At 56.4% G+C, this 21,677-nt stretch overlaps 1 protein-coding gene across 2 annotated transcripts in view; it reads right to left on the bottom strand.

Moving 5' to 3' along the window:
* The window catches only part of MGAT5B (alpha-1,6-mannosylglycoprotein 6-beta-N-acetylglucosaminyltransferase B), an 84,066-nt gene extending 63,441 nt beyond the window's left edge, over positions 1-20,625 (bottom strand). Inside the window, exons 1-3 of one of the 2 annotated variants that reach the window (XM_074389005.1) lie at positions 19,966-20,625; positions 16,029-16,141; positions 5,148-5,295 (exon numbers count right to left, since the gene is read on the bottom strand). In XM_074389005.1, coding sequence (XP_074245106.1) covers positions 5,148-5,295; positions 16,029-16,141; positions 19,966-20,033 — 329 coding nt within the window. In that variant the 5' untranslated portion in view covers positions 20,034-20,625. Of the gene's footprint in view, positions 1-5,147; positions 5,296-16,028; positions 16,281-19,965 lie in introns of those variants that run through there. The other variant, XM_074389004.1, reaches the window with a different exon arrangement.
* Between the last annotated feature and the right edge of the window lie 1,052 nt (positions 20,626-21,677).

The following is a 21,677-nucleotide window of genomic DNA, read 5'->3' as shown; positions in this document are numbered from 1 at the left end:
GACCTCCTCAATCCAGACAGCCTCAAGTTTCAGTGGTTATGGCCTTATGGAAAATTCAAAGATCATTACTATTTGGCTTTAGGATACATAATAGGATGCCGTTCGCAGCAAATCCACCTCCCTAACTACGTTTTCCTAGGGCTAAAATCGCAAATTCACTTTCCCCGAGGACACACCAGCCATGAGTGGAAGGCGGCAGCCCAGGAGCTCCGGAAACGGCTGGAGAAGAGCAGTGGAGGTGTTTTTTTTTTTTTTTTTTTTTTGAGACGGAGTTTCGCTCTTGTTACCCAGGCTGGAGTGCAATGGCGTGATCTCGGCTCACTGCAACCTCCGCCTCCTGGGTTCAGGCAATTCTCCTGCCTCAGCCTCCTGAGTAGCTGGGATTACAGGCACACGCCACCATGCCCAGCTAATTTTTTGTATTTTCAGTAGAGACGGGGTTTCACCATGTTGACCAGGATGGTCTCGATCTCTCGACCTTGTGATCCACCCGCCTCGGCCTCCCAAAGTGCTGGGATTACGGCGTGAGCCACCGCGTCCGGCTGGAGGTGTTTTTTAAGCCACAGGAAATCTCTAAGTGGAGAATCCAAGTGCAGGTACCCGAGAGTTTTCTGGAAACACAGCAGCAGGCACTCCTGCAGGATTTTTGCTGGTCTAGCTGCAGGTTGGTAAACCTGGAGTCAGGTTGAGGGTGGGGAGCGGGCAGCAGCGTCTGCACGTGAGGGGAGGGGAGAGTGAGCAGCTTTCACAGGCCCTGGACACACCCACCGTTTTTCTCCCTGAAACCAGTAACCACAGTGTCCCTGAAACTGATGGCTCTGCCTGTGGGTGTGATGGGCTCTGCCGGTTGTGATGGATGGTTGCTATTTCCCAGGAGGGAGCTGGGAGGTGGCGCATGTCCCCCTTCCCCATACAAGTTCCCTCCTTCCCCAGGAGGAGACAAAAGGCAGGGCAGGGGAGGGAGGGACAGGCCAGGACTGGAAAAAATCAGAGACCTAGGATGTGCCGGCAATAGCATCCCCAGCTTAAGAAGACAGACCTGGACCCGAGGTCCACCGGCCCCTCAGCTCTGCTGCCTGTGGCAATATCCTCAGCAGAGACCACCAAGGCCTGCTCCTGACCTGGGGAACAGCCTGCGGACAGCGGCTGCATCAGCTGCACAGCTGGGGACAGACAGGAAAGCTGAAAGAATGAGAGGGGCAAGCGGCTGGGCCCAAGGGAGAAAGACAGAGCCAGGGGACAGGGGCTGGATCTGAGGGCACACAGTGTCAGAGAAGAGGGATCCGTGCACACAGACAGGAAAATGGCCTCCTGCCCCAGGGGGTTTCCGGGGAAGCTCAGGTCCCTTTGCCGGCACTCTGCATCCCCACCACAGCCTTGATGCTTCCCCTCCTACCACCCTGTTAATCCAGTTTTCACATAGCAGTCAGGGCGATCTTTTTAAAAAATAAATCCAGTAGGCCGGGCACGGTAGCTCACACCTATAATCCCAGCACTTTGGGAGGCCGAGGCGGGCATATCACCTGAGGTCAGGAGTTCAGAACCAGCCTGACCAACATGGAGAAACTCCTTCTCTACTAAAAACACAAAAAATAAGCCGGGTGTGGTGGCACATGCCTGTAGTCCCAGAAACTCAGGAGGCTGAGGTAGGAGAAGCAGTTGAACCCGGGAGGTGGAGGTTGTGGCGAATCGAAATTGCATCATTGCACTCTAGCCTGGGCAACAAGAGCAAAATTCTGTCTCAAAAAAAAACAAAAACAAAAATTAGCTGGGCATGGTGGCACACACCTGTAGTCCCGGCTACTCAGGAGACAGGCAGAATTGCTTGAACCTGGGAGGCGGAAGCTGCGGTGAGCTGAGATCCTGCCACTGCACCCCAGCCTTGGTGGCAGAGCTAGACTCAAAATATAATAATAACAAAAATGAATGAATAAATAAATAAATAAATCCAGTAACTTCCCATGGCTCTTGGAATGGCATCCCATGGCCAACGAAGCCCATAACCTGGCCCCACGGAGCTCTCCCGCCCCTCACCATGCCCGGTCTCCCTGTTGGTTTTTTCCCTCCAACAGAACAAGCTCGTTCCTACCCCGGGGCCTTCGCACTTGCTGCTCTCTCCACCTCATGTTTTCTGCTCCCAGCTCCTCACCTGCCACTGATACCTCCCCTTCATTCAGATTCAGGCTCAAATATCACAGACTCGGGAGGGCCTTCCAGACCACCGTTAGCACAGGCAGCCCCTTTCCCAGTCACTCACTCTCCAGTGTCTGGAGCATGGCTCCGGATCTGAAATGATCCTGTTTGCTGCTTCTTCCTGGTGATTCCCTGTCTCCCCCTCCAGAAGATGAGGACAAGGCGCTCTCAGGCTCATCACTGTGCCCCCAGCACCTGCAGCCCTGACCCTCCCCAGGGCATGGGTAGATCTCTTTCATCCCGTCTATCAGGTGCTAAATCCCTGGAAGGTGAAATCGCCTTGATGCAGTGGAGCCTGCCAAGGAGACCTGGCTTCCTGGGGGCGACGAACCCCACTGTGAGCCGAGCACCGCACCAGACACTTCACGTCGGTATCACTTTACATCCTCCGTTCCCGGACCGCAATTTTCGTGCTTACATTTTCCAGACCAAAAACATGACAGTGCAAGATCTAACGAAGGATTTTTTTTTTTCTGATTCATGAAATAATTGATAGGAAAACTCTTAAGAAAGAAAAAAAGGAAGAAAGAAAGAAAACTCTCAGAGGACAGGCACAGTGGCTCACATTTGTAATCCCAGCACTTTGGGAAGCCAAGGTGGGCAGATCACCTGAGGTCAGGAGGTCAAGACCAGCCTGGCCAACATGGCAAAGCACTGTCTCTACGAAAAATACAAAAATTAGCCAGGCATGATGCTGGGCACCTGTAATCCCGGCTACTCAGGAGGGTGAAACAGGAGAATCCTCTGAACCCAGGAGGCAGACGTTACAGTGACCTGAGACCTCGCCACTGCTGGTCTCCAGCTTGGGCAACAGAGCAAGACGTCGTCTCAAAATAAATAAATTAATAAAACCTCTTAAAAAGGGACGAAAACCATACCACACATAACCACATGTTTAATGAATCATCAAGAGCACAGTGCTTAGAAAAGTGGGCTGTGAGGCCAGTCGGCCTGAACCCAAAGCCAGGTCCAGCCGCTCACAGCTGTGCAACTTTGGGTGAGTTTCTGAACTTCTCTGTGCCTCAGTTTCCTCCTCTGGGAGAATAAAGTTTCCTCCCCTGGGAGAGTAAAGATTTAAATCATTCATTAAAGATTAAACCATAAGACGGTTGTGAGATGGGTAAAATCACGGAGCTTACGCAGTAGGAACCATGCCAGGTGCTCGGTGCACGTTGAGTAAATGTCAGCTGATGTGAGGGTAATGATGCTCACACCAGGCTGGCCTGCCAGGCATCCAGGACGTTCGCTCAGTCGGCAAGGCCAGTTAGAGGTTGGCCCGGCAGCCAGCAGCCCAGCACCACAGGCCACGTGGCACAGGATCCCACAGCAGTCCACATGGGCCCACCGTGTTTCAGGCCTGACTCAGGCAGGCGTTCCTCCAAGTTCCCGTGGGCACAGCAACCTCCTGTGGGTCATCATTTTCCTCTATTTCTCCCAACTCCGTACTTTAGAAATGCCTGGAGCTTTGGCTTTTCATCACACACGTTGGCTGAGAAATAGCTTTTCTGCAAATTGTCTAAAAGTTCATTTCAAGCTTAATTTTTAGCAGCTAGAATACATTTAGCACATCGATCTCACAAAGAACCCCAATACGTAAAAGACGGAAAGCGGAGCTCATTCTCCCTTGAATAGGGTGGGGTCAAAGCCCCCTCCTTCCACACCCACCTCTAGGGACCAGGGCTTCCCAGTCAGGGCAGCCTGACCTCACGCACTCCTGTTCCCTGAGGGCCAGGAGATGCCTATACACCTAGGACACATGACTTAGATGGCATACCACATGCGTCTCTGGAGATGCTGCTGGTGCTCACAGAAGAGCAGCAACACTCTGGGCTCTCAGATATCCTGGCCAAAGTAGGAGAATATTTAGAATAAACAAACCAGAAATTCTACTTGGCAAAAATGGCCAGGGATACATTAGTATCCACACATGCCCCTCAACACAGAGCTCAAAATCATCATTAAAAAAAAAAGAAAGAAAAGGAAAGGAAGGGCCAGGCCCGGTGGCTCACGCCTGTAATCCCAGTACTTTAGGAGGCTAAGGCAGGTGAATCAACTGAGGTTGGGGTTCAAGACCAGCCGACCAACATGGTGAAGCCCCATCTCTATTGAAAAACAGAAAAATTAACCTGTGTGGTGGTGCATGCCTGTAATCCCAGCTACTCAGGAGGCTGAGACACGAGAATCACTTGAACCTGGGAGGCGGAGGTTGCAGTGAGTCAAGATGGTGCCAGTGCACTCCAGCCCAGAGTAAGACTGTCTCAAAAAACAATTTTTAAAAATTTTTTAAAGGCAGTAGATGTAATCTCAGCACTTTGGGAGGCCAAGGCAGGCGGATCACAAGATTAGGAGTTTGAAAGCCTGGCCAACATAGTGAAACCCTGTCTCTACTAAAAATATAAAAATTAGCCGGGTGTGGTGGCATATGCCTGTAGTCCCAGCTACTCGGGAGGCTGAGGCAGGAGAATTGCTTAAACCAGGGAGGTGGAGGTTGCAGTGAGCCAAGATCACGCCACTCCAGCCTGGGTGACAGAAAAAAAAAAAAAAAAAAAAAAAAAGGCAGTAGAATATGTACTGTGAGATGCCACTTACATGATTTGTTAAAATCACACACTGTGCATTTATAATGTGTGTGTGTTAAACATATGTGCAAATGTGCTTGGAACGGACTGGAAAAACATCAGTTTCAGGGAGGCACTTGTCTCTAGGGAGAAGTTGTTAAAGGGCCCTTCAGTTTTCATCTGTGATGTTTTATTTAAAGAGGAAAACAGGCCACAAATGCAACAAAATGTTAACGGTTATTAAATTTGGGTGGTAGAAATGCGCTCTGGACTGTATTATCGTGTGATCAAAATTTTCTCCAGATTCACAAAACGAGATGGCGGGCAGCACCCTGGGCAGAGTGGCAGATGCCACCAATCCCCAGCTCCGGGCACCTCCTCCCCACGTCCCCTCACCTGTCTGCAGGAAGGTGCAGGTCGCCGCCGGCTCGGTGCAGCTCGCTGCCATTCTCCAGCCTGGCCAGTGCATCCATGCGCTTCACCATCAGCTCCAGCAAGTCGCTCATCTTGCGCAGGACACCGCGGGACTCAGGGCCCCCCATCACTGTGGGCAGAGTGTGGGTATGGTTAGGGGAGGCCCGAGCAGCCTGGAGGCCGCCTGAGGCCAGCTGGTGTCCAGGCTGCGGCATCTCAGACAAAGCTGGCCCCAAAGCCCCAACACCAACACCAACCCCAGACCCCAGCCTCACCCCCATCTTCCCAGGCACTTCTGACCCCTTTGCTGCATTGCTTTGTGGTGCAGAGAACAGCATCATGGCTCTCATCGTGGACTGCAGAACCCTGGGCAGCCCTGTTCCCCACCAGCCATGAGACATTGGGATCATTTCCTAAGCCCTTTGGGCCTCAATTCTGTCAACTGTAAAATGGAGCTTTAGATGTCATCTTTGAGGTGCCCTGGGCCCCAACAACCCTCATGTCCGTGAGATGGCAGGGAAGGCCCAGCACTGGGGCAAAAGCCCTGGGACCCCCAACACAAGCCCCAGGTGGAACTTCTAGATCAGGGTTCCCAGAAGGGTGGCCAATTGCCCAGCAGCATCTGAATCTTCTGGCCAGGCTGTTAAAATTCAGATTTCCGGGCCTTGGTCTGGATCTGCCAATTCAACTCTCTGGGGCCCGGGGCCCGGGAATCTGCACTTTCCTTGCCCCCCATGGATCCGAGCTGTGGGTCAATTGGAAGCCTGTGTTCAGGGGCCCAAGGCCCTGTGGCTTCCCCGGCCCTCCTGTCCAGTCTCTGGGCCCTGACCCCGTCTCTTCCCCATCCCCTTTTCCTGGACCCTCCAGTAGGAAACCATAATGCATGTGTCCTGAATCTCAAGCTGGTCTTTGGGTTCCCAAAGGTCGACTGACAAGGGCAGGTTCCCTAGGGCCGAGGCGGCTGCTCTTCCCTCTGCTCCCAGCCTGGGCAGGGGAGACCTTGTGAAGAACAGAATTAAATGAAAATGAGGCGCTTCGACCAAGATCCCATTAGGCAGCCTGCAAGCCTCCACGGCTTCCTTGCTCATCATTTCTGATCATTAGTGCCGCACGTGCCAGTGTGCAGCACTGAGTTCTCGCCTTCCTTTTTAATTAAATCTGAAGGCGTCACATTGCCCCTCCAAACAGTCCATAGGGAGCTGGGCTCTAGGCACTAAAATCCCCAACTCGGCTCCTTGTAAACCACCATGGGTCGGGCTTGAAAGCACTCCCCCAAAATGAGCCAAGTCACCTGGGGACACAAACCTTCCACGCTCCCAGGCTGCCGGTCTAGGGGCCCAGTGGAGGATGCCATGGGTTGGGCTCCCCAGAAGCCACACCTGGGACAAGGGTTTGACGGTTAAGTAGTTTAACCAAGAGCTGATGGAAACCCCAGCAGGAGAGTGGTGAAGAGAGACAGGGAAGCAGGGAAGCAGGGAAAGCTGCACTGCCCAGCATGTTAGGCATGTTACCAGCCGGGGGCCCAAGCTCAGCACTGCAGGGGAGGCCCGAGACCGTGGAGAGCACGCTGCAGTCACCACGACTTGGGGGGGTCGAGGGGACTGGGACATTCAGACACCTTCTCCCACCAGTCTCTGGGTGAGGGCTGCTCTGTTCCAGAGACCAACCTTCTCCGGCACTTTCCCCACTCCTCCTCCCCGCCCCACCATGGGGTGGCTAAAGGAAACTTCCAGGCAAGGCCACACAGATGCTGGCAGCTGGAAGTCTGGTCCGTGTGCACCGGAATTGTAAGGGCCGAGGGTGTGAGCACCACCAGCATCCACTTCTCAGGGAAGAAGGAGCCTGGACACACCGGCTCAGAGGGACAGACAGGGCTAGGAGGCAGGCACTGCGTGAGCTCTCACCGGCCTCCGCCCTCTGACTCTCGTGTGACCAGCACACAGTCGTCGGATGGCTCTGAGCCTCAGCATCCCCAACTCAAGGCAAGAATTCCAGGCCCCGTCTGCAGACCAATGTCACAGCACCAGGAAGGTGACGAGAGAGAGAGGCCACTGAGCAGAGGCAGAGCAGGGAGAGGCGAGAGGGTGCAGAGGCGCTGGCTGGGCGGCGGCCCCCGCATCACCACGGCGGCTCTCACACTTCTGCTTTGCTTCCGCCCTTCTTACCTGGCTGCAGCCAGCCCCAGTCACCGCTGCTGCAGTCCCACCCTGATATAAGTCACACTGGCTGGGCACCCCTGACAGCTGAGCCTGCCTGAGGTCAGAAGGGAGCCCACAGAAGCTGGGGAGGGACCACTCACGCACCTTGGAAACACCAGCCAGGCTCAGGCTGCAAAAGAGGAGAAGCTGCAGTTTCTTTAAAGACACAGAGTTCCGGCCAGGTGAGGTGGCTCATGCCTGTAATCCTAGCACTTTGGGAGGCTGAGGTGGGCAGATCATGAGGTCAGGAATTCAAGACCAGCCTGACCAACATGGTAAAACCCTGTTTCTACTAAAAAAAAAAAATACAAAAATTAGCCAGGCGAGGTGGCATGCACTTGTAATCCCAGCTACTTGGGAGGCTGAGGCAGGGGAATTGCTTGAACCTGGGAGGCGGAGGTTGCAGTGAGCCAAGATTGTGCCACTGCACTCCAGCCTGGGCGACAGAGAGAAAAAGACTCCATCTCAAAAAAGAAAAAAAAAAAAAAAAAGACATAGTGTTCCTGGCTCTGAAGAACACGAATGAATGGAAGCGGGGGTCAGTGAGAAGGCTCACAGGTAGGGTTGGGTATTGGAGAAAATGGGCATATTCCCTCCCCACCCCAAGAGCTGAAGCAGCAAAGGACTTCCCCACAAGTCCCTCTCAGAAAAGAGTGGATTTTCAAAAAATCAGCTAGAAATTTCATTCTAGCATTAAACGAGACTAACCCAGGTCTCTCCAGCCTCTCCAGCCCTCCCCACACACTCACACAGTCAGTCGGTTAATCCTGGCAGCCCTGGTGAGCCATCGCTCATAGCTTGGGCTGGAGTCCTTCTCCAAAGGAGTGGGATGAAACAAACAGGATACAGACGGCTCCCTCTCTTTCAGCTTCCCAGAGCAGGGGGCTTCCCAGAGTTGGGGTCAATGGTTTGCTTTTTCAGATCACTCTTATTTCGGAGACGCCTGCCCAAGCCCATCAGCCAAATTCAACGCCGAGCTTGCAACCAGTGCTTGGAGTCAACGAAGAGATTCCCATCATTTTAGCTAAAAACCAGGAGGACACCAGATGACCTGCCTGGTCACTGCTTTGCACAACTCCTGGGGACACCAGTGGTCCCCTGACCACCTAAAGGGTGTCATGGAGTTGTGCAGTGCACAGCCTGCCCAGCCTCACTGGACAGCCCTGGCGGGCTGTCGCTCATAGCGCGGGCTGGAGTAGCCCCTTCTCCAAAGGACTGAGATGAAAAATGGAATAGCAGGCCACAGCTGGAACATCGTGGTTCTGCCCTGGCCAGAGCTCTCAGGCCTGACTGACCACAGAGCCTGTTAAGCAGCTCGCTCCTGCAGACGAAGCACCCTGGCAGTGCTGAGCCCACAGCACGGCTTTTGGGGTGGCTCTGTGCTCGCTGGAGCGCCTCGGGCCTGGTGCCCTGCCTGCTGCTCTACTGGTCCCACTCTCCAAGCTCACCCCAAGCTTCCTCTGCCCCTGCCCATTGCCTGAGCCCCTCCCAGACACCTCTCAGTCACAGCTCTCCACCCACACCCCACGCTCCCAGCCCCATTCCGCAGGCTGGGAAACAGCTGGCGGGCCGAAGACTACGAGGTCTGGCCTCAAGCTGCAGGGGCCCCTGAGAGTCGACAAAGCAGAGCCGAAGCAGCAGCACGGTGGCCTGGGCCCTGCCAAGGGGGGCAGGGCAGAAGCCTGGACTCCAGACCCACTCTACCATGGACCAGACGGGTGGGCAGGTCACCATCCTTCTCTTGGCCTCAATTTACCCTCATGTTAAACGCGGGGGGCTCAGACTCGCTGAGCTCTGAGTCTCTATCGCCCTGACTTCCGTTTCTGCGTCTTCCCCTAATTGCCTCCAGAGAAACGAGAAAGGAAAGAATCGCTCCTATAAAAGCTGGCAGCAGGACGGGTGCAGAGGCCCACACCTATAATCTCATCACTTGGGGAGGCCACGGTGAATGGATCGCTTGAGATCAGGAGTTCAAGACCAGCCTGGGCAACGTGAAAAAAAAAAAAACCCTTTCAATAAAAAATACAAAAATTAGCCAGGCAGGGTAGTATGTGCCTGTAATCCCAGCTACTTGGGGGGCTGAGGTGGGAAGACTGATGGAGCCCATGAGATTGAGGCTGCAGTGAGCTGTGATTACACCACTGCACTCCAGCCTGGGCAACAGAGCGAGACCCTCTCTCAAACAAACAAACAAAAGCCCTGAGGACTTACAGAGGCACGGGTCATTGCAGCCTGGGTTTAATGATGGCCACCCCGATGGAGGCAGATCCCGGTTCTGTAGTTCAAGCCCCACCCCATCAGACTGGACCTGAGGCAGTGAGAGTCCCACCCCCCAGTGCCTGGGGCTCAGGAGCTGCTCCCATCTTCTGCAGGTGGCAAGGAAGAAAACCCCAGAAATCCCTGAGACCTGGGGAGACAGCCCCCACCCCTTCCCAATGAGTCCTCGGGGCACCAGGCACGTTTTCTGCTCCAGAAATGTCCAAAGACAATGGGGGTAGGGTACCCAGGTAGGAAGCAGGTCAGGCTGACCCTCCCCCAGTGACCCACTCCCCCGAAAGCCACCATTAGCCCCGGGACTGTCAGCAGAGCAAGCTGACACCGCTTCCCCAGAGTCACTTCACCACTCTTGGCGTCAGCTAAATTGAAATATATTTAACGTGAGGCCCCAGTGATACATCTCAGAGCAGGCACATGTTCCCTTCATATTTCCATATAAATAAGGAAAGCTGGGAGCCGGGAGATACAAATAGATCCTCTCATTTACAGACGGGGTGTGTTTATTACCCATGGAGGCACAGCCCCTCCGCAGACGCTCTTTGTCTCGCTCTGTCCCTCCCATCCTCCTCCGTCCCGCTTTTCGCGTCCCCATCCCCACCCTTTACCATTGGAAATTGAATGAGCCCCCATCTCTCCAGAAAGCAGAGACCCCCCTGGCACTGAGAAGGGAGCTGTGACCTGGTGTTTGCACAGCTGGAGAAACGCGTACATTTGTCTCTCTGTACTTGGTCACCACAGAAACCAGCTGAGGCCACGGGAGCTCTGGGCTCCGGGCAGCAGAGACTGCTGGTAGGTCACATGAGGCTCTTCCTCAGCCCTTGGGGCCCTGGACCCCATCCATCGCCCCTGAGAGAAGAGCCCCAGGGCCTCTTAGCACCAAGGGCCAGAGCCAGAGCGATCCACAGAGCCAGGAGGCCTTCCCCGGGTTCATTCCTGACGGAGGCCTGGGAGGTCTGGGAGGATGCAGTAGACACACGCAGCTGTGCCATGGACCTCCAGCCTACAGAACCCTCCCAAAAGACAGTTCCCACCACTACTTTTTTGTTTTTTTAACCCAAGACAGTCTCACTCAGTCGCCCAGGCTGGAGTGCAGTGCCCTGATCTCGGCTCACTGCAACCCCCTCCTCCAAGGTTCAAGCAATTCTCCTGCCTCAGCCTCCCAAGTAGCTGGGATTACAGGCGTGCGCCACCACACCCAGCTAATTTTTGTATTTTTAGTAGAGACGGGGTTTTGCCATGTTGGCCAGGCTGGTCTCGAACTCCTGACCTCAGGTGATCCACGCGCCTCGGCCTCCCAAAGTGCTGGGATTACAGGCATGAGCCTCTGCGCCCGGCCTCCTACCACTATATCTTCAAGGCAAGTCAGAGAGCAGGAAACAGCCCCACAGCCCTATCTGCAGCCACAGGGGAAAGGAGACCTCAGATGTCAATTTAGGAGGAGAGCAAGTCCCTCCCTCGGAGGAGAGAAGGGCTGGAAGGGCAGGAGACAGGAGGAGGGCCTGGGGTGGGAAGTTGGGCAGAGCTGCCCGGGAGGGGGCAGTGCTGGAAAGCCCTTTCCAGGACCCAGGCCCGGCCCAAATGCAGCAAGAGGGAATGAAGTCAGATCTCCGAGTCATGATTCCCCATCCAGCCTCCTCTCCTGAATCTTTAAGATGAGTGTGCAGGCCGGGCGCGGTGGCTCAAGCCTGTAATCCCAGCACTTTGGGAGGCCGAGGCGGGTGGATCACGAGGTCGAGAGATCGAGACCATCCTGGTCAACATGGTGAAACCCCGTCTCTACTAAAAATACAAAAAAACTAGCTGGGCGTGGTGGCGCGTGGAGGCTACTCAGGAGGCTGAGGCAGGAGAATTGCCTGAGCCCAGGAGGCGGAGGTTGCGGTGAGCCGAGATCGCGCCATTGCACTCCAGCCTGGGTAACAAGAGCGAAACTCCGACTCAAAAAAAAAAAGATGAGTGTGCAGAATACAGAATGAGATGTCAGTCACATTTCATCCCCGAATTAAGCGGAGTTTATCATGAAGTATAAACAGGCACAGAGGAGAATTTGGAGGCCCCGCACAGAGACCACCATCCACAAGAGGCTGAATGGCGCCCTCCTCTCCTTTTCAAGGAAAGCCTTCTCCTCCCTGCCCCTTCGCAGCCGCTGTCCACGTGGGACCCCACTTCTGTCACTAGTTTGACAGGTGAGGAGAGACTGTTTTTCCCATTTGTATGCAGATTGTTTTGTTGACCAATCCAGTGATTTTTATTTTTTAATAGCAGGGCCTTAGAGGGTTTCCTTCTGATTCTACTCTGGGGTCATCTAGACTCCACAGATTTCTTTTGCGCAACAAACTGTATTATCCAACAACCCAGCCCTGGCCCAGGATTCCAGGATCCCTCCCCAGGCCTGATTCAGCCAAGCATTTGCCAAGCACCTCCCTCGCAGCCCCAGTCCTTCCCTCGGGCATCTCCTAGGGCTGCCCCAGGCACTGTGTGGGGATGGAGTTTGAGGGGCTTCTCTTGCAGGGTCAGGATGGTAAACCTACATTGCAAACTGCTTTTCAGGCCTGAGTCCCTGCCTTGGGTCTGCCCAAGCAAATTAGCTTCATCCAAGGGTATGAAAGAAATTGGCCAGGCCTGTGATCCCAGCACTTTGGGAGGCCAAGGCAGGTGGATCATCTGAGATCAGGAGTTCGAGACCAGCCTGGCCAACATGGAGAAACCCCATTTCTACTAAAAATATAAAATTAGCCAGGCATGGTGGTGCAGGCCTGTAATCCCAGCTACTCGGGAGGCTGAGGCAGGAGAATCACTTGAACCTGGAAGACAGAGGTTGCTGTGAGTCAAGATCGTGCCATTACACTCCAGCCTGGGAACAAGAGGGAAACTCTATCTCAAAAAAAAAAAAGAAAGAAATACAGGGGACCCTGTGAATCTGGATCTAAACTGGATCAGGGTCAGCTCTCCCGGGTTCTCTGCGGCCCCTTTTCTTGTCTGTCCTCCTTCTCCCAGACTTTAGTTCTGTATTCCAGGCACTCAGCTTTTGAGGCCTGGGAAATGTAAAAAGACCAGCTTGGATAAACTTGGTCTGAGAACTAATGTTACAACACATAGACTCTCTACTCTTAGGTATACCCAACAGAAATAACTACATGTGTTTACCAAAAGATGTGCACTAAAATATTTATAGCAGCCCTGTTCACAAAAGCCCAAAACTGGAAACGAAATGCCCACCAATGGTAGGATGGATAAAAATATGGTGGTGTACTCAAACAATGGGAGGCTAACAGCAGAAGAAAACAGGAAGTGCAAATGACTACAACCACATACAAGACTGTGAGTCTCACACAGGTGCTACTGAGAGGAAAGCCACACACAAAAGAACACTCCTGTATGAGTTCATTCTCATGCTGCTGCTAAAGACATACCCAAGACTGGGTAATTTAAAGAGGTAAAAGGTTTAATTGCCTCAGAGTCCAGCACGGCTGGGGAGGCTGTAGGAAACTTACAATCATGGTGGAAAGGGAAGCAAACATGTTCTTCTTCACATGGCAGCAGGAAGGAGAAGTGCTGAGCAAAACGGGGAAAGCCCCTTATAAAACCTTCAGATCAGGGCCAGGCATGGTGGATCATGCCTGTAATTCTAGCATTTTGGGAGGCCGAGGCGGTGGATCACGAGGTCAGGAGTTCAAAACCAGCCTGGCCAACATGGTGAAACCCCGTCTCTACTAAAGATACAAAAATTAGCTGGGTATGACGGCACACACCTGTAATCCCAGCTATTCGGGAGGCTGAGGCAGGAGAATCACTTGAACCAGGACCCAGGAGGTGGAGGCTGCAGTGAGATCGCACCACTGCACTCTGACCTGGGCTACTGAGCGAGACTCCCTCTCAGAGAAAGAAAAAAAAAATCAGATCTTGTGAGAACTCACTCACTGTCACAAGAACAGCATGGAGGTAACCACCCCCACGATTCAATTACCTCCCACAGAGTCCACCCCACCAGACGTGGAGATTATGGTAATTACGATTCAAGATGAGATCTAGGTGGGGACACAGCCAAACCCTATCAGCTCCTAACACGATTTCATTCTCATAAAGTCCAAAAAACAGGCAGAACTCCTCTATGCGATCAGAAGTCAGGTCGCGACCATCCTTGGGTGAGTAATGACTGTGAAGCAGCATGGGGACACTTGGGGGCTGATCATGTTCTGTTCCTTGATCTGGGTTGTTGTATAGATTGTTCACCACACACACACACACACACACACACACACACACACACACACACACATCTCTAGTCCAACTGCATGACCTTGGCCTCTGTGCCTCCATCCATCTTTAGACCCGGACCCGCAGCTGGGGTTGGACCCCCACCCCCATACCCAGGCAAAACTGCACAGCACAGAGCACAACAGAGCACCCACACCCCTGGCATTTCTGGGCCACCGAGCCTGATCCTGCCCAGATGGGGCCAGAGCCATGGGGTAGGTGTGTTGCCTTGACTCTCCAACCTCCTTAGGGAGATGAGCAGAAAAACCAGAACCCCATCAAAAATCCCTCCTCCCCACCCAACTCCCACCTCTTAGACACTTGACCTTTCTGGAGGTTCAGCTTCCACAAGGCCTCTGTAGCAGCCCACCCAGATGGGCACATCCCCTTTCCAGGGTGGCACCCAGGTAGTTTATGAATCTCTGTCTACAGCCCATCTTCCCATACACCACTTTTCCCACCAGCCCTCCCCCAAGCCACCCTTCCAGTGCACCTTCACAACTGCCCCATCCCACCCCCGCCCACCTCAATCCCCAGCCTCTCACACGTAGACATTCCGGCATCTCCCTGGTCCTCTTTCGTAAACACGCTTTGCTGCAGTGCCCCCGTTTCAGACTTGACACATCCATTAAGTATTGATGGAATGCTCGCCATTTGACAGATGCTGCTGAGGCCCCTTCCCATGCTTTATCTTAGCATAGCCTCGAGATGAGCCTGGGAAGTGGGTATTACCATCTCCATTTACCAGAGGAAAATTTGGAGCCTAAGAGATTGAGAAATCTCTGCAAGTCAGAGACGGGATAAATTAACTTACACTCAGGCTTGAATGACTAATAAGTGTGAGATTCCTTCTGAGAGCTTTTGCAAGTTTAAAGAAGTGCATGTGAAACCAGAGCAATGAATCTAATGATGAGATGACAGATGGCATAATAAGAGGCCCTCAGCAACTACCCCAGATGACAACCTATTCAACTTGGGATGTCTACGATATTCATCGCCAGGAACGGGGAGCCAGGTAGCCAAGCCCTGCAAATTCAAGAAGGTGGACTTCAAGGAGAGACTTTGCCAAGGGGCAGGGGAATCTCACAGAGCCAGCCCTGGAACAGCTCCAGAAACCCACTTGCCTCAGTTTCCCCACTACCCCATGTTCCTCCTTTAGACCAGTGACCAGAAGAATCCCCGTGACACAGGGGTCAGGACTTAGTTCTGACCCTCACCCCTCCTTGGGTGAGATGAGGTACGGCGAGGCCCAGCTTCAGGAGGAGGGCTCCCAGCTGGTCCCTCTCATGCCACGTGGCTCCAACCATGCTGGGTGATGTCCACGTGTGAGCTCCTTCAATCTAATCTCTGCAGAAGGTCACTGCTGCCCTTCTCTGTAGGGAAGGCAGGTGACTCGGCCAAAGGCACACAGCTGGTAGGTGATGTCTAGGATGCAAGCCCAGACCCACCAGACCCCAAAAGCCCATGCTCTGATCTCCATTCCATTGCCTTGCAAATATCGTGTGGGCAGAGAGTGATGGGGCCGGGAAGGGGGAGCTGTGTCCCTAGAACTCATAGATAAAACATTTAAGCCAGGCATCCCCAAACTTTTTACACAGGGGGCCAGTTCACTGTCCCTCAGACTGTTGGAGGGCCGCCACATACTGTGCTCCTCTCACTGACCACCAATGAAAGAGGTGCCCCTTCCTGAAGTGCGGCGGGGGGCCGGATAAATGGCCTCAGGGGGCCGTAGTTTGGGGACGCCTGATTTAAGCCCAGGGCTGGGCCTGTCCCCACTGTGGCCACAGGCTGGGCCAAAGGCGAGGATATGTATGCCTCAACGAGACAGGTGTCATATCCAGAGACCTCTTACCCACAACACCCAACTATAGAAGCGACATTGCAGCCTCTTCTGAGCCCTGGGAGACGCTGGCTTAAAGGCCCCAGCCCAGCCTGAGAGGAGGGGCCTGATCATCACTGCCAAACCAGAGCCGAAGCACACTGAGGGTCATACAGCCCAAGCCCAGGCCCCCACTGCTCACATCCACCTACCGGGTAGCCAGAAAGCCAGGAACAGAGCTAGGCTCCGAGGCACTTCCTCTCTGACCCACAAACACCCTCCCTCATCTCACACTCCCCTTGCCCCCCAAGGTACCTTCTGTGCGGATGGTGAATGGTGAGTCTCCCAGGCGCCGCGTGGAGAACTGGCCTCCCAGAGAGGTCATCAGGAAGCAGAGAGTGAAGAAGCCGATGCCCAGGACAAAAAGCCTGCGGAGAGGAAGGAGGCGGGTCAGAAGGGCAGGCAGCGCCATCACGCCCCAGCGCTCCACCAAGTACGTGCTGCACAAATGCTTTATGAGTGAGTACATGAGTGAAGGAGGCGAGGGAGAATGAAAGGGCGGGGGCTGAGCTCCCAGGCCCAGGAGGGCTCCACTCACTATAGGATAAAGAGCTCGACTACAGGGAGCTGGCCCACAGCCACACGGAAAACCACGAGGCGGAATGACGCACACTCAGGCGTGAGGCAGTGGGGTGGGGGGGCTCTAGCCTCCTGAGAGAGCTGGTTCATTAACAGATGCAGTCCTCAAAGTGTGGTCCCCAGACTAGCCGTCGGCATCACCTGAGAATCCTTGGAAATGCCAGTGCCAGATCCAGACCCCAAATGACTGAGTCAGACACTGTGGGAGTGGGACAAGCAAGCTGTCTAAGCAAAGTCTCCTGAAGATTCCACAGCATGCTGAAGTTTGAGAACCAGTGATGGACACTGCAGGGCCCGATGCCAGCCAGAGGGTAAGGAATTGGTCCAGACAAGGCCCACCCGGATCCTATCAATCACCCAGGCCACCCTGGGCGCTGTGCAGAGGCCTTGCTGCAGCAGTCAGGAGGTCGCTTGAACACCCCCATTCATGTCCACTACTAGATGGTAACATCTCCATGGCAGGGCCACATGGCCCTGTGCCCACAATCCCCCCAACACACATCTCCCCTAGGCAGGCACACACAGGGTCATCAGCCTGTACCATGGACTGGCCAGGGTGTCCTCAAACCTGTGACCTCACACCTGTGTGACAGGTGTGTGTGCTGTCACACTGGGTGGAAGGGAGGGCTGGCCAGAACAGGACTCTCTTCTTCATGCCTTCAACACGTAGTTGTTGATTATCTACCAGGAACCAGGCTCTGGGGTAACCCCAGGAGTACAGGAAGGAACGAGGCACAGAACCCTCCCTCCCTCCCTCAAGTCCAGACCCAGAGTCCTGCTGCTTCCCTCGTCAATCCTAGGCCCAAAACAGGAGTGCTGAGCTCAGCAGCACAGCCTTGGGGCTCCTCTGGGACCTTGAACCAATCAGAGGACTTGATGAACTGGCAGAGCTGAGAGGGGCACCCTCCCACCAACCCCAGATCAGGGCGAGGAACCCCATCTTGTGTGGAGCCAGGCTTCCTGGGGAGAGCCCCACATGTCACACCAGAGACCCCTGGGCCTCACCCCTCCACTCTCCGCCCTCCAGTTCCACACTTGTTTGTATCTTTACGCAAGGCTTGTTTTATGCATTTTAATCTTCATTATCTGAAACTGGCAGAGCAGTATTTAATTAAAATTTGGTCCATTAAAGAAAAGACATAATTGGAGAAGAAAATAAAAAGCACAACAAAATCCCAGCCCATAGTTAAAGGAAGCTGTTAAAGATTTGGGCAGGGAGGAGGAGAACCCAAAAGCGGAGAGGGCCTTGGGATCTTCCCCAAGGAGAGACTCGAAGACCACACCCCCAACAGGGAGGACAGGAGACATGATTCAGTAGCCGAGATCGCGTAAGGGACACTTCCCTAGGTGCAGAGGGATGCCTTGCTGAATTCCACCAAACCTGGGGCTGGGGCTCAGATCTTGGGGTCCCTCGGAGGAAGTCAGGTGGTTCTGGAGACAGCAGCCACAGCAACAGAGTAAGAGAGGTGCTGTCCCATGCCCAGGGAGATCCCAGGAGAAATAAGCTATTTGTCCTCCCAGTCTGAGGACAAGGACGGACCTTCCCCACTCCTGTCTCTAGTACCTCACTCCCCTGGTCTCTTCCCCAGCCAGGGAGTTGTATTTAGAGCTGGGGACCTGGGCTGCCTGCCAGGGTCCAACGACCCTGCTATGAGAAAGGTGTCTGCCCTCTTCAGCCCAGAACCTGAAGCCCCCAGCACACCTCATCTGCATCTCCCTCTGCCAGACCCCCATCTTGGGGCTCAGTGTCCCCCAAGGCAGCTAGGGACCATTTGGAGTGGACTCAAGTTAAAATGGTTTCAGCCATCCATGTATCCACTCAAGCAATATTCCAGGGGTACCTATGGAATAAAGACACTGCCAGCAGCCCTGGGAAAACCAGAGGGAACAGGACCCCAGCCTGCCTTTGAGGATGAACAAGCTGGGGTGCTGGGACTGGAGCCTGCACCTCCCTCAACTGAAGGGACTCACTGATGACTGTGGGTCTCTGGGCAGCCCAGGAACACCCTGGGGTGAAGTTACACAACTCTGGGGACCCATGCAGCTCCACCCCCAATCCTGCCTTCAGATAAGGGCCTGAAAAAAACCAGGGCAGGACCAGACAGGGAAGCCGCTCCGGGGCGCTAGCGCTGTCCGTGGTGCTGGGGTCCCGCGGCTGCTCCCAGTCGCTCCAGGAACACCCAGCGGCGCCAAGGGCGGGACCCGCAAGGGGTCGGGGGTCGGGGGTGGGGGGAAAAAGGGGCGACGATCCTTCAGTGTTCCCAGTCAGGCCAGGGATTCAAGGGCTTCCCTGGAGGAGCAAGGCCCTCTCCAGAGACGCCTGCTTCTCATGGGCTCCCAACGCCTCCATCACCGCCCAGGCCCTGCCCCAGCTCTCCCGGCCTCCCGCACCCCCGGACCGCGGCGGTCTAGCCTAACTCCTGCCGTCCCTGAGGGCTGCCTCTTCGGCCCAGCAGACAGGCCCGGTGTGCTGGGAGGCGGGCGCCAGGTGAGCCACCGTCTCCCCGCCCCCATCCCCCTCTGGGGAGACTACAGCGGGGCTGGGCGGGACAGGGCTCCGGCCGCGGCCTGAGGGGTTCAGGCTCCCTGCCAGCTCCGTCCTCGCGAGCTCCGTCCCGCGCCCGGACCCCACCTGTGGCCGCGTCCCGAGTCCGGCCCCGGCGTCGGGGCCGCCACTCCCTCAGCGTCCTGGCTGTCCAGCTACCCAGGGGGTGACACTCGGACCCCGCCGGGCGCCCACCGGGCAGCGCCCCCTTCCCACCCCGCTGCAGGCCGGCTCTGCGGGTGCCTGGGAGGAGAGGGGGCTGCCCGGCACCGCTGGGCTCTGGGGGTCTCTGGCTGGGTTGGGTGAGTCCCGTGCGGCCGCAGACCTGCCTGGCCTGGGCCCCCAGGTGTTGGCCGCCCGAAGTGTGTCTCCTTCGCCACTGCCCGCGGCTGCGCTCCGCCGCAGCCCCAGCGCCCGCCGCCCCCCAGCCCCGCAGTGCCGCCCCTGCCCCCGCCTCTCCAACACCTGCGGTCGGGGGACGAATCTCGGGATTAGGGGGTCCTCGCCCTCATCTCGGGACCCTCTCGTCAGAGCCAGGCCCGAGCCCCGCGGGGAGGAGGGCAGTGCCACCAAAGGCGGGGGAGAAGGGAGCACAGGCGGGGAGGTTGCGGGGGAGAGCGACCTAGGGGCTGACGGGCAGGACGGGAGGGACCGGAGGGGGAGCTACGGGGCGCTGCGCACTAACTTTGCCGCCCGGATGGGGCGGTCCGCGGGGTGAGAACGGACCCCGAGGGGCTGGGAAGGGGCACGCAGGCTGGGGCGACTTTCTGGGCCCAGGACCACCACCAACACCCAGGTGTTTTCTGCCCCCATTCTCACTTCCGCCCCAGAGTCCTCTCCAACCCTGCCCAACTCGGGACAGGTCCCAGAATAACACACCCCTCCCCACTCGCACCCTGAGCCCCAACCCCATTCGTGTCCCCAGCCCAGCCCCACTGGTCATCGCCAAGGGTTGAAGGGCGAACCGCCCCCTCTGCCACCGGGGCTTGCACCCTCTCAGGAACCGACCTCGCCCGCCTCCACCCCGCGTCCCCCCGGGGGAAAAGACCAACCAGGAGGGAACTTTACCGAAAGGGTCTCAGGGTGACCAGGCATCTTCTGACCATTATCTTCCCATCGGGGTTGACGGTGATCATTGTTCAAACTTGTCGGGGCGAACAGCCACAGGCGAGGCCGGACGCACCGTCCTGGGCCCGGCTCCCGCCGCGTCCTAGCCGCGAACCCTCTGCTGGCCGAAGCCGCTTCCGAGCGAAGCTAGGGGCGCGCGGCCGGGTGGACTCGCTGTTCGGGCCTGGGCGGGCAGCGGAGGGAGCGGCGCGGCTGCCGGAGGGCGGCAAGGGCGCCCGGCCGGGCCGTCTCTGCGTTTCCGCCCTCCCAGCTTCACATTTTGGGGGCCGGGAGGCGGCGCGCCCCCAGACTACCGGCCGCGCGTCTGCCTGCTCGGGCTCGCTCGCTGGGCGGGACGGTGCCGCGGCGCGCAGACGGGCTCCCCGCGGCGGGCGCCCTCATCCCCGGCCCTGCGCCCCCGGTGCGGGCTAGAGGCGGCCCCGGGCCCGCGCCCCGGCTCCCGGCGCCTTCGGGCCGCGCCGATCCTCGGCCCCGCGCCGCGCCGCGCCCATGGCTCTCGACGAAGGCAGCCCGCGCCCGCCGCCCGCGCTAGGGTGTCCGGCGTCCGGCCCCGCGCCGCGCCGCGCTACGCCCGGAGGCGCCGCATTGTTCCTCGGAGGCGGCGGCAGAGCGGCGCTGGGGCGGCCCGGGAGCGGCCGCGGCGCTTCCAAGACGCGCCGGCGCCACCTCGTGGCCGCAGCCTCGCTGTGCGCCTTGCCCGGAGCCGTGCCGGGCTGGGGCGCGGAGGACCTGCTTGGGGACCGGCGGGCGGGGGTCCCTGCTCCTCCCCCTGAGCCGAGCAACTTCCCCGGGCGCCACCACCCCCGAGGGCCGAAAGCCGCTTTGGCTCCCGCAGAGTACAGAGGAGATGCGCGCCCAGCGGAGACACTTCTCTTCCGCCAGGTGCCCCCACAGGCTTCCGCACCAGCCGCTTCCCACCGATGGGATTTCGCTTGGCGACACCCGCCCATCTTCTGTCCCTCCCTGATCAGAAATTCCCGTGGCTCTTCTTTGCTCACTGATCTGAGTATAAACTCGGCCTGTGGCGCCGGGGCCCACTCAGAGCCAGGCGCAGGAGCGCACTGAGTTCTAGTCCCAGATCCCCCACCAGTCAGTGGGCTATCAAGTGTGCACATCTCACAGTCTCCACTATGAAATGATCGGACCAGAAGCTCACCAAGGCCCCTGACGACCCTAAACATGTAGGATCTCGTGTGGTCTCTTAGCATCTAGGCGTCCTCCCCTCCCCGCTCCTTGCCCTTCCTGGATTTGAAATGTGTTTGCAGTTGCAGAGATGGACAGAGTCTCTTGGGAGCTCGCAAGGCCAGTCTGAAGAAAGCTCTCTGGCTTCAAAAGCGCTTCCCGGGGCCAGACCTGACCACCCCACCCTGGGAAGTGCCCAAAGCCTCGGTCATGTGTCAAATGACTCTGAGGCTCTTCCCAGCTCAGGCCCTGATGGGGCAGCCTGGCTTCTGCGAGGAGGGGACTTTCTTTTCCTCCAGCTGGTCCTGGTCCCCTCCAATCCCCCATGCCCAGTCCCCTTGTGGTCTGTCCCGCCCACCTTCCTGTCCCCTTCCTGGGCCATTTTTTACTGGCCATGACTCATGCTCTCTGCTTTTCCTGCTCCTTCTTCATCAAAATTGACCTGTCCTGAGTTCCATTATCTCACTGCC

Source organism: Saimiri boliviensis, chromosome 17, assembly GCF_048565385.1.
Source record: "Saimiri boliviensis isolate mSaiBol1 chromosome 17, mSaiBol1.pri, whole genome shotgun sequence".
NCBI classification, from domain to species: domain Eukaryota; kingdom Metazoa; phylum Chordata; class Mammalia; order Primates; family Cebidae; genus Saimiri; species Saimiri boliviensis.
Note: the sequence above shows the minus strand (reverse complement) of the source record. Positions and strands in the feature narration are given on the sequence as shown.